Genomic DNA, 13,162 nt, shown 5'->3' with positions numbered 1-13,162 from the left:
CCAGCCCCACCCCCACCACCCCACCCTCCCCAAAAAGAAATTAAGTTTATCTTTAAAAAATATTTTCAATTTCAATTCAAAGATAATTTTCTATTCTAGTAAAAATATAAGATATTTTCTCAAAAATATTTTTCATTCATAAATCAAACACTAAAAAATCTTTTCCGAAAAATATTTTCTACTCACCAACCAAACACGAGAAAATAAGTAAAAAATCTAAACATTTTCTAGGGAAACATTTTCCTTCATACCAAACACACCCTTAATTCTTAAAGAATAACAACAAACTATGCTTTATTTTCTGTCGTGCATTCAATACCTATGTAATAATAATCGATTGCCTTCTTATTATGTATATATTGATAAACTTTGAATAAGGATACTAAATTGTGAATGTTTACCCAACTTAATATTGAACTAATTGTTGAACTTGAAAGAAAAATAATAGTGCCTCTCACTTGTATCTTATTCCATGTGGATTCTTTTATTGCGCAGGCTAAGAAATATGATTCGTTACTAAAATGATGGACATTGTGTTTTTTAAAATTACGGTTATTTTAAAATATTTTTTACTACGTTGGATCTCAAATATATTTCATAGTTAAATCAAACAGAAGTAAAATTATGATAAAGTTTTAAACGTTGGGCTCATGCTTAGCACAGGAAACACTCATCTAGTATACTAGATAATGAAAGGCCCGTTACGGGCCCAATATTATAATTTTATATATGTATATAATAGAAATTTGATTAGTTTTTGGAAAGAAAAATTATTATGATATTTTCAAATAAACATGATAGTAAATTATAATAAAACGCAATAGGTGTTTAACAAACAAAATAATGACCTACTTGATGAAAATTAGAATGAAGCATCTCATTCTTTACAAAGTGATAAAATGATGAAAAAAAAAAGTTATGACTTTGTGTCTTGTCTTAATATTTATTAAAATTAAAAGAACAATTTAGTATAGTAAAGAAAGAACTATTTTAGAGTAGTTAATATATATGATGAATAAATGTTTTACCTCAAATGAATGGGAATTTAAAAATATTAACAAAAGCTGCTTTTTTTAGAGTAGTAACATATAATAATTTATATAACTTGCTTAAAATGATTTTAACTAATGATAAACTAATAGTAATAAATAAATATATGTTTTTCAATAAATTATATAATGACATATATGTTACGTAAAGTTTTTGGATTATACATAAAAAGAGTAATCAAGTAAATTAGATACTTCAAAAATTATCTTTACAATCCAAAAAAAATTGAAAAGTCTAAAGAGAACCAAAGGAAAGGACATAACATACTCCGAAATTATTGAAAATTTAGTTCTTGCAGAGCTCGCTTAGTGGTTGCATTCCTTTTGGATTAGGCATTTTGAGAAACGCAATTGTGATTGATATTGGATTTAACATGTTAACTAATTCATTAGGGTGCTTGAAAAGTGTGGAATAGTTGAATTTTGCTGAAAATTGGCTATATGGACAAGTCCCAGAAGTGATACGTCAACTAAGAAATATTGAATTTTACTTTTGTCTTATAATTATTTTACAAAGGTAGGGTCATTATATAGAGAATTGATCAAAAATGAAGTTCTTAATGTTGGAAAAAAACTGAATTATTGGTCTTCCTAATAAGAGATCTATGTCGGAGTGTATAATATTTAGGACATAAATTAGAAATAAAGGACGAGAAATTTATTGGTATAAAACATGAGAGGGAGAGAATTGAGGAGTGAATGAAATGAAGAATGAGTTAATGTCTATTTATTTGTGTCATAGACTTGGTTCTAGAAAATCTTATAATTTATAGTTTCTTGAAAAGTCATGTAACTTGTGGAGGAAATTTACCCACTTGAAAAAATATTTTGACTAGTTTAAAAATACAATTTATAGAACTTTAAAATGAAATATATATGAAATGCCATATTGCCCTTGATCGTCCTCAACTTCACATTTCTATATAATTGAAAAATACCAAATTTTGATCTGGCAACTTCAAATTTAAATCGAACTTACATCAGTTTACATATTTAGACTAATATGTTTGAAATCAAGTAAAAGTACAAACTTGATTATATATTTTAATGAAGAACTACTCTTTTAATTTGATTATATATTTTAATGAAGAACTACTCTTTTAATTTGATTATATATTTTAATGAAGAACTACTCTTTTAATTTGATTATATATTTTAATGAAGAACTACTCTTTTAATTTGATTATAAACACTAATAGTTTACTTAAAATGCAAATATACCATCCCATTCATTTTATTTGTAAAGTTACTTTTTAACATCTTTTAAAGTATTGAAATTATTTTTATTTATTCTTTAATTTCAATTTAATACATATTATTAATTTTATCACGCTTATTTCTTTTCAGGTATATTAATTAGAGAGTAATGAATTTTTATGTTAAAGTAGATATTTTTAGTAAGCATAATGAATATAAAAAATATTAGGAATTAATTAAAGTAATAGTAAAATAGAGTATTGAATAGATATCACAATAACTCATAAAAGAAAAGAAAGTGAAGTGATAAAAAAATGAGTTATTAGTACTAACAATAACTAAAGATGTTTCTAGAACTATTTAGTTTTCTTGTTATTATTTTTGGTAGATTTTTGTTAGCATGAAATTATATTTTTACCATTGATAATCATCACTTCATATATAGAAAGATGTTTCTAGAATTATTTGTTTTTCTTGTTATCTTTCTTAATAGATTTTTGTTAGAATAAAATTATATTTTTACCCTTGGTTTTCCTACAAATATATATATATTAACCGTCCTATCAAATGAGATCCAAATTAAATCACAAGAATTTTTTTTCCAAAAATAACAACCCACCGCCCCTATACTCATCTTCTTCCCAAAGAGCGCTACTCGCCCAGACATTTTTTTCAGAGATCCGTACCTTCTTCTTATTTTCTTTCCTTTTTCCATAAAATCAGGGTGTCACCCTTGCTACTCGTCGTTCGTGATCATCTCCACCCGCAACATGTCGCCTACCATAGCCAGTAGAACTTTCATTCATCAATTGGTCAAAATAAAAAAAAAGTGAGATTTTTTAAATCTTTTTCATCATCTCCCTGTTCTCCCTCGAAAATCTCTTCAATATTGGTTCAACTCCAGACTTTTCAAGTCTGAATTTACCTATAAATAACAAGTTTTTCACCCTTAAAAGGGCAATGAAAAAGATCATCCAAAAAAGGAATTAAAAAAATCCAAGAATTTATAAGGATAACTGATTAAAAACAGAGAAATATACTTCACACGACTCATTTACTTCAAACATCATATTTCAAGAATTGTTTGTCTCTTTTTTCAGTTTCTGATTCTCGAATTCGAATTTGAAAAAGAGAGTTTGAAGTTGAAACCCTTGACGTCGAAGTCTTTGTTTGCTTCTCAGCAAAAGGTACAATCTTTGTCCATCTTTTCACTTTGTTCTGTTTCGATATGGGTGTGTACACTATTCTCTTGTAATATCATGTTTGCGCGCGCACCCCGCCTTATTTCTCTCTATTTTTTTTACACAAATTTGAATATGTGAAAGCTCAAGCTATATGGTAATTTATGATTTCTTGTATTTTTCTTTAACTATGATAAGCTAAGTCAGTGAATACACTCACATTCTTTCTTTATTTCAGCTTGTTGAGATATAAATCATTTATATCACATTTTAGTTAACACAGTTAGTTAGTCATAGTTAGTTAGAGAGTTTGTTAGTTAGTTACTAGCTTAAAGTGTGTGTATATAATGATCAATTGTAGTGTTCAGTTTTCTTAATTCACATTCAATGAAATATAATTTTCCTCTTCTAGATTCTTCTTCTCTCATGTGAGTTCAAGCTCCATCAATGGAGGAGCTTGATTGATCAGTAACAAGCTGTGCTGATTTTATCATGGTATTAGAGCTTTGGACGTAGATCCTGCTCCTTTTTTCCGTATCCACATCTGTGAGTTTTATTTTCTCTTCCGAAGAGGTTGCACTGTGAATATTGATGTCGAGTTCATGATTTGAACCTTGAGTTCCTCTTCCTGTTCTCGATTTTGTTTTCGAAGTTTTCGTTCTCAATTTTGAGTTTCTGTTGTTACTCAAATTGTATCTGTCCCTTATTCCTGTTTTTTAATCCCATCACGATCTGATTTCCCCATGGTTGACAATCAAGTTGATCCAATTTCGACTGGTTCTACATCCACTGCTAGGATGGATTTTGCCAATCCCTTCTATCTGCATCCTTTCGAGAATGCAGGTTCATCTCTATTGCCTGGAATTTTCGATGGCACTGGTTATAGATCATGGTGGAGAGCTGTTCTTAGAGCCTTATCTGTTAAGAGTAAAACAGGTTTTATCTGTGGAAAAGTAGTAAAGCCCAATCTAGATAATCCTAGTTTCCAACAGTGGGAGAGGTGTGATGACATTGTAACCTCTTGGATTCTGAATTCCTTGTCACCTGATCTAAGAGATAGTCTGCAGTATGTTAGCAATGCACATGAATTATGGGCTGAATTGGAGGAAAGATATGACCAGACCAATGGTTGTAAGTTGTATCAGCTTCAGAAAGAAATCAATGATCTTGTTCAAGGCACTTTAGATGTCACTGGTATTACACGAAGATGAAAAAGCTCTAGGAAGAAATGAGCACAGATGATATGAGTTCTCAGTGCAATTGTGTGTGCATTTGTGGGGGTAAAGTCAAATTGATCAAGGCTGAGCATGATAGAAGACTCATACACTTCCTAATGGGGCTAAATGAGATGTATACTGCCATCAGAGGCAACATTCTCATGATGAATCCTTTACCTAGCATGGCTCAAACTTTTTCCATATTGTCCCAAGAAGAAAAACAGAGAGAAGTGAAGCCTCACAACCACACTGCTTTGGATTCCACTTCCCTAAATGCTTTTGCTTCAACTCACAACAATGCAGAAGTAAAAGGTCTCAGAACCAACTATAGTTCTTCTAAGAGACATACAGGCAACTCTAGAAACCTGAATAACACCAACATGATTAGAGGGAACTCCAGTACCAGCAGATCTACTTTGTTTTGTGATTTCTGCAGGAGATCAGGCCACGCCAGGGAAAGATGTTACAAGCTTCATGGGTATCCACCCAACTCCAAATTCTCTAAAGGCAAAAGTTCCAATTCTGTAATGGCTAATATGTGTAGTAGTGAGACTGATGGAAACGACTGTAAGGAAGATCCTAAGTTGAGGAAGCACATGCCATTGAACTTGTCCAAAGACTAGTATGAACAGCTATTGAATCTCTTGGGATCTCTACAAGCTGGACATGAAGCTTCCAACTCAGACAGTATGCTAAGTGGAGCTGTGAACCTAGCAGGTATACTTGCTTGTTATTCTTCCATTACTGAGATAGGTGGCCTTTCTTGTAGATGTGCTAGATTAACTGCTAGTTCTTGGATCATAGATTCAAGGGCATCACATCACATGACATATAACAAAGCCATTCTCACAAATATTAGACCACTACCATATCCCTTTCTCATCTCCCTACCTAATGGTTACAAAGTTAAAGTGACTGAAATTGGTGATGTATGTTTAAATCAAGTCCTAACATTGCAGAAAGTTCTATTTGTACCTAGTTTCAAATTCAATCTCATATCAGTTCATTGTCTAGCATTACAACTTAAAGGTATAGTCAGTTTTAATAGTGTTTCTTGCTTGTTGCAGGGCCCTTCTCTGAAGAGCTCTCTAGAACTTGGTAGAGCAAAGAATGGCCTTTATTTCTTGTGTACAGAATGCCACAACTGTGGTTCTTCTCCTGATGGTACCAAGGACCCTCATGTCACTTCAAGTCATTTTACTCCTTTAGCTAAATGTACTAATAGTCCAGTTCAAAACATTCATTACTCTACTGTAAAAGGTTTTTCTCATATCAATAAAGAGGGTTGTTTTGATTTTAATTCTTCTTCCTACACCACTGCAAAGTGTTCTTCTCTTGCTGTTAATTCTGATAGCACTTATACTAATAATCTCTTGTGGCATACTAGACTAGGCCATGTACCTTTTGTGAAAATGAAGGGCATCTCCACTATCCCTTGTCATTTCTCTACCAAACAACCTTTCACTTGTACCATACGCCCTATGGCTAGGCAGATAAGAATGTCATTCCCAGAAAGCACAATCTCCACCATCAAGCCTTTTGAGTTACTTCACACTGACCTATGGGGACCATACCACATTCCAACTCATGATGGTTTTCACTATTTCCTAACCATGGTAGATGATCACACTAGATCAACTTGGACACAATTGATTAGGTGTAAGAGCAATGCTTTGCAAATAATTAAGGCTTTTGTTTCACTTGTTGAAAACCAATTTCAGACTAAGCTGAAAACCATCAGGTCTGATAATGGTCTGGAATTTACCTCTAATGAAGTCACCCTTTTTTTCCAAGAAGAAGGTATAATCCATCAAAAATATTGTCCCTACACACCTCAACAAAATGGTGTAGTTGAAAGGAAACACAAGTATCTCCTTGAAACTACAAGGGCACTCCTATTTCAGTCTAAACTGCCACTGAGATATTGGGGAGAATATGTTCTAACAGCCACATACCTTATTAACAGATTACCTTACAAGATTCTACAAAACAAATCTCCTTATGAAATGTTGTACCAAACACAGCCTACATACTCTCACCTTAGAAGTTTTGGATGTTTATGTTTTTCCACTACCTTGAAAACCCACAAAGATAAGTTTGAGCCACGGGCAACACCACATATTTTTGGTGGCTACCCCTTCAATACAAAAGGTTACAAGGTTTTGGACTTAGTTACCCAGAGAGTTCACGTATGCAGAGATATTTTTTTTCATGAGTCTGTCTTTCCTTTTGTCATTGCTCCTGATAATTCTAGTTTTGCATCTGTCTTAAAGTGTCTTGTCCATCATCCCAAAACTCTAACTTGCATGCCTGGTACAACTAGAATTTTCTCTAATGATGACTTCCTAAATATTAACATGCCACATGAAGTCACTACTAATGAAGTAACAACAGTAGATACAACATCTAATACAATCCCCAATATCCAAACATCTACTAATACAAATGAACACACATCAAGCACTACCATCCCAAACACACCAGTTTCACCATGTGATGCTCCACCTGCTCTTAGGAGAACAACCAGGCCACTTCATACACCCAACTACCTCAAAGAATATAAATACACTTTACCTAACTTGCATTCCTTCACACCTGCACCTGATCCTCACCTTTCTCTTACATCCTTCCTAACCAACCATGATAGCATTTGCTTTACCATTTTGTGTTCTGATAACCAGCAGTTAGTTGAAACCATCTCTTATGATTGTGAGCCTTCCTCATATGAAGAAGCAATTTTGCATCCTGCCTGGCACTATAATGCAAGAATTTGAAGCTCTATATGCTAATAATACTTGGGAATTAGTACCTCTGCCCAAGGATAAGAAGGCCATTGGTTGTAAGTGGGTGTACAAAATCAAGCACAAGGCTGATGGTAGTGTAGAAAGGTTTAAGGCAAGACTAGTAGTTAAGGGGTACACTCAATAGGCTGGTATAGATTACAATGAAACCTTCTCTCCCGTAGTAAAGATGACTACTGTTAGGAGTTTGATTACATTGGTTGTTAAGAAGGGATGGGGCTTGTATCAGTTAGATGTCAACAATGCCTTCCTTCATGGTGATTTGACTGAGGAAGTATACATGACATTACCACCAGGTCTTGCAGTAGACTTCCAAAACATGGTGTGCAAATTAAAAAAATCATTATATGGTTTAAAGCAGGCTAGTAGGCAATGGTATGATAAGTTGTCCAGCAGTCTTTGTTCTAGGGGGTACATACATTCACATAGTGATTACTCACTGTTTCACAAAAAGATGGGAGGTTATTTGGTCTTTGTTGTTGTATATGTTGATGATGTGATTCTAACTGGGACTGATCTGGAGGAGATCAACTCTCTAAAGTCTTTTCTGAATGATTAGTTTAAAATAAAGGATTTAGGTAGACTTCATTATTTCCTGGGCTTGGAGATATTATACAGGCATGATGGGGTTCTCATTTCTCAAAGAAAGTTCACCACTGATCTCTTAAAGGAATTTGATTCCCTGAACTGCAAACCTGTTGCTTCACCACTTGACTATACTGAAAAATTGAAGGCCTCTGATGGAAGGTTACTATCTGATCCTACTCATTATAGGAAGTTAGTAGGCAAACTCAATTTTCTAACAAACACTAGGATGTATAAAGCTTACAGTGTGCAGCACCTAAGCCAGTTCATGCAAACACCTAGGGAACCACACTTAAAGGCAGCTTATCATGTCCTCAAATACCTAAGACAAGATCCTATAATGGGAATATTCATTTCAAATACACCTGCTCTTACAGTCAAGGCATATTGTGACTTAGATTGGGGTGCTTGCTCTGATTCAAGGAAATCAGTCAGTGGCTATCTAGTCCTCATGGGTGATAGCCCTATCAGCTGGAAGTCCAAGAAACAGGCCACAGTATCCTTGTCCTCTGCAGAAGTAGAATACATAGCTATGAGACAGGTAGTAGGGGAGTTGGTTTGGTTTGAAAGGTTGATGAATGAGTTGTCTGTACAATGCCTCTTGCCTATATAGGTTTTCTGTGACAGTCAAGCTGCAGTCCACATTGCCAAGAACCCAGTTTTCCATGAAAGGACTAAACACATAGAAATCGACTGCCATTTTGTTAGAGATAAACTTCACCAAGGCTTGATCACTCTCCACCATATCTCTGCTGATTCACAACTAGCAGATATCCTCACAAAGGCTCTTACTGGAGTTAAACATGCTACATTATTGAACAAGTTGTCTGTAAATCCAATTACCTCCAACTTAAGGAGGGGTGTTGAGATATAAATCATTTATATCACATTTTAGTTAACACAGTTAGTTAGTCATAGTTAGTTAGAGAGTTTCTTAGTTAGTTACTAGCTTAAAGTGTGTGTATATAATGATCAATTGTAGTGTTCAGTTTTCTTAATTCACATTCAATGAAATATAATTTTCATACAACTCTTCTAGATTCTTCTTCTCTGTTCTTCTCTCATGTGAGTTCAAGCTCCATCAATGGAGGACCTTGATTGATCAGTAACAAGCTGTGCTGATTTTATCACAACTTTTTCGTTTTTTAGCATAAGTGTAGTTGTTGAATGCTCTTGCTTATTGATCGTTGTTAGAACGTGTTCTTATCATAAAATCAATATGAGAGGAGTCGAAACTGAATTATGAACCTCTAGGGAAAGGCCACTAATCTATGTAAAGTTTGAACCAATTGGCATTTAGTAAAAAATTTTAGGGAAAAAGGTCTGATATACCCCTCAACTTTGTCATTTAGATCTGATATATCCCTCGTTATGAAAGTGGCTCATATATACCCCTAATGTTATACAAATGGCTCACATATACCCTTTCCTCCAACGGAAGTGAAAAAAATAATTTTAATTTAATTTTAATTATTCTTTTGAAAAAAAATAAAATCTACATGGGTATATTGATTATACCCACACATAAGTTTTTTGACTTTTTTGTTTCAACGACTAATTTAAATTTATTATTTTGATGGTCAAATTTATTTATATTTCACTAATTTTCTTGTAAAATTTATCATAGATGCCCCACTTTTTTAAAAAAGAATTTACAAATACAAAAACTAAATTACAATATAGCCGCAAAAAAAGTTAGTTTTAATTTTTTTATCTTTTCACTAAAGAATGATAAAAAAAAAAAAAGGAATAAGAAACTCGAATAATGATAATAAAAGAAGTCTAAAATAATTTTGTATGAAAAAAGATTAAAATATATCTTGAACTTTGCTAGAAGGATCATATATATACCCCTGCATGATTTATTTTTTTAAATTTAAAACTATTCTTTTCACTTCTGTTAGATGAATGATATATGTGAGTTCCTTTTGTAACGGTAAGGGTAAATGTGAGTCATATGTATAACGGTAAGGGTATATATGAGCCACTTTCATAACGAGGGGTATATCAGCTCTAAATGACAAATTTAAGGGGTATATGAGGCTCCTTTCCCTTTTTTTTTTATATCGCATTATCAATTTTTAATAGTTTGAGATTTATTTTAATAGGTTAACTAATAAATAGATAGTAAATTGATAGATTAAATTTATACCATTTGATATATAAAGTCAGGATTTTACTTTCATAGTTTCATACTTTCATTTCTGATTGTCTTTACAAAGTGTTGGAGTTAGTATTTGAGCAAGATGCAATCTATCAACTTATATACGTGATTCATTCTAAGTTATAATCAAATCAATAACTATTAATAACAGATAAATTTTTAAATTGATTGACAAATTAATATCTTAATAATTCTATAATGATTTAACATGTTTACAAACTGATAAATACTTCCAAATTGTAATCTTATGGAAAGTTCCGGAGGAACATATTCCCATTTGATTTTCAGCAAAACCCTTGCTTATTTTCCCTCCCAAAGACATTTCTTCATTCGGCTCATTTCATTTTTTCTCATATACATATAGATATAGAAGAAAAGATAGGACTTTGAGTGCGAATTTGAAGTAAAGATCGAACGGAAGAAAGGGGAAAATGACACCAGTAAAGGTGAATTTGAATAATCAATTTATCACTGCCATTAATGCATACACGGAGGTGAGAGTTGTCTTTCTTTTTTTTGGCCTTTTTGTTCTCTAATTTCTAAATGGATTATCTAGGCTATCACCTTGTGCCCCAACATATTGGAGTTGGACCAATCGCGCTTGCTTTGTGCCATCTGAAACGCAACATTTTTGTCTCTTTATTTTACTGATGTCTTATGAATGTTCATTTATATAGTCTTTCTTGGTTGATAGTGACTGGACAAGTGTAGACGAAGATTGTAGCTTGATCAGAGTTCTATTAAGGTGCGAACTTGTAATCTTTTTTTGCATTCACCTTTTTGTTTCAATGTGATGAATGAGATCTTCATCTAGTTGCTCCATTAACATTCCTATTTCCTTTTGCCATTTCGGGGGACCATGTTGTTTTTTGTAAAATCTGTGTAGTTGAATTTGTAGGAGGTCTAAGAGCATTGAACTCTTTTTAAGATCATTTCACTGGCAACACAGATTATTAGCAAGTATAAAATTGTTGTTGTATTTCTCAATCGTTGATAGGATGTCTCCTACAATAGTCTTGTATTCAATGTGAATACCGATATTTGGAGAATGGTCAAAGTAATATATCCTAAGTTAAGGCAAGGCAGATTCATATCAGCTGGCCAGAATTGGTGGACTGTTTGGAGAAGTACAAACCCAAATTGTACTATATGGCAGTAAGATGGAAACCATCAGAGCATGGCAAGTTAAAATGCAATACAGATGGAGCTTCTAAAGGCAATCCAAGGAGAAGTTCTTATGGTTTCTGTATAAGAAATCATGACGTAGACCTAGTTTATGCCCGAGGAGAAGAGATAAACGAGACTACAAATATGGAAGTAGAGGCAATCGCAATAAGGGAAGCAATTTATCATTGCACTGCTATTGGGATCACGTGGATTGATATTGAAACTGATTCATTAGTTTTAGTAAAATTCTTATCAGGAATTTGGGAAATTTCATAGCAAATTGCAACCGTAATAGAAGACATCAAGGAAATGACTCAGATTTGTCAAGTTAGATTAAACACATCTATAGAGAAGGTAATTATATGGCTGACTGTATAGCTAATCTAGCTTTTAACACAAGAAATAGATTCAAATATTCCAATTTCATGGAGCTTCCTACTAAAGCTAAGCAAATTCTCAACTTAGACAAGCAACAAATAGCTAATTTGAGGATAAGAACAAAAAGATTTAATCAATGCAAAATTAGGCAGGAAGAAGGCATCAACATTCAATGAATAAAGAACCAATGTCAGAATATAGAAGTCACAGAGGCTCAGCAACAACAAGTTTAATCAAATGAATATGTGGTCTCAACAAAAGGAAGCTATCAAGGAGGAACATCAACATAGCATGGAAGAAGAGACAAATATCCAGATTTGATGGTATCAATAGTTCACAAAATAAAGCTTAGTCAAAGGATATATTCAAGTGCGATAATGGAAGAAATAAAGTTCAAAGATGGTCGGAACTTACATAGAGAAATGAATTTGAACATGGAGATTGAAGACGGCTTTGTGGTGGAACAAAATCATAAGAAGAACAATTTCAACAAAAAAGAAATCAGATGGGAGAAGAAGTTTTTTTGACCAAGTAATAAAAATATGGAAGAAGCTCTACAGTGGTGATGGAAGGAGCTGAAAGGAATCGTTGGTTTCCTTTTTTGGAAATAAGGGAGTTGATGAAGATGGAGATGTGACATTTGCGTGTAAAAACTCAAAATAGTCCTTTATCTTTGAGCTTAGATTTAAAGTTGAAGCGACCCTTTTTAAAGAGACTTAACTTATACTTGCGACTCAAAAGCGATTAACGAGGGCCTACTGATTATAATCTAGTAGAGGGATTAGATGCATAATGACCTCCGAAAAGTAATTTAAGCAAATAACTGACGAGCGTTTCATGTATATATATTATCCTCACACTCAAGGATGAAATAACAAGAATATTACAAGCTTCCGAGTACCGAAATCAACCTGCTCATGCATCACACAAACATTCGAAAGTAATAGTAGATTTAGGATATTACAAGACTTGGGTTTACACACCCCAAAAAGAACAAAACATATAGCCATATTTATATTACAACTCATGGTGACATGATCAAATCAGCCCTCAAAATCACAGGTAAATATACAACACATAGAATATGTACAAGTCCCAAGGTTTATACAAAATATAGATACATATATGCAAATGTGATCTTCCTTAAGGCTCTCAAAACATCCATCTCCAATGGCCAGCTTCAAGCATCATCTCGAACAACCCCTACGATAGAAACAACTATCGCTAAGCATATAGCTTAGTGGTGTAAAAACTAAAGGTTTGGAGCCCTCAAATTCAGCAAGTTGTCATTCTCAAGTCAAGGGCAGCATAATTAAACATAATAAATAAATAAATCAAGTAAACAATATATAAAGAGTATCAAGTTTTATATTAAAAGATTCAAATGTCAAGAACGCTCATAGCACAAATTTCCAAGAGATTC

General features: G+C 33.2%; 2 protein-coding genes across 2 annotated transcripts; both read left to right on the top strand.

Moving 5' to 3' along the window:
- The first annotated feature begins 4,170 nt into the window (after positions 1–4,170).
- LOC107063388 (uncharacterized) lies at positions 4,171–4,638 on the top strand. Its single transcript, XM_015315217.1, has one exon. The coding sequence runs from the start codon at positions 4,171–4,173 to the stop codon at positions 4,636–4,638; it is 468 nt and encodes a 155-aa protein (XP_015170703.1).
- Positions 4,639–4,760: 122 nt separating this feature from the next.
- Positions 4,761–7,418, top strand: LOC107063387 (uncharacterized). Its single transcript, XM_015315216.1, has 3 exons — positions 4,761–5,211; positions 5,305–5,573; positions 5,712–7,418. Exons 1-3 carry the CDS (start codon positions 4,761–4,763, stop codon positions 7,416–7,418), a joined length of 2,427 nt encoding a protein of 808 aa, XP_015170702.1.
- Positions 7,419–13,162: the final 5,744 nt, after the last annotated feature.

This window comes from Solanum tuberosum, unplaced genomic scaffold, assembly GCF_000226075.1.
Source record: "Solanum tuberosum cultivar DM 1-3 516 R44 unplaced genomic scaffold, SolTub_3.0 scf00326, whole genome shotgun sequence".
Classification (NCBI taxonomy): domain Eukaryota; kingdom Viridiplantae; phylum Streptophyta; class Magnoliopsida; order Solanales; family Solanaceae; genus Solanum; species Solanum tuberosum.
This window is presented reverse-complemented; position numbering and strand designations above follow the sequence as displayed.

Coding starts and splice junctions, on each gene's coding strand:
- LOC107063388 (XM_015315217.1), top strand. CDS start 4,171: ATGGTTGACAATCAAGTTGATCCAATTTCGACTGGTTCTACATCCACT.
- LOC107063387 (XM_015315216.1), top strand. CDS start 4,761: ATGGGGCTAAATGAGATGTATACTGCCATCAGAGGCAACATTCTCATG. Junction 5,212..5,304: donor TGAGACTGATGGAAACGACT/GTAAGGAAGATC, acceptor GATCTCTACAAG/CTGGACATGAAGCTTCCAAC. Junction 5,574..5,711: donor AAGTGACTGAAATTGGTGAT/GTATGTTTAAAT, acceptor TGCTTGTTGCAG/GGCCCTTCTCTGAAGAGCTC.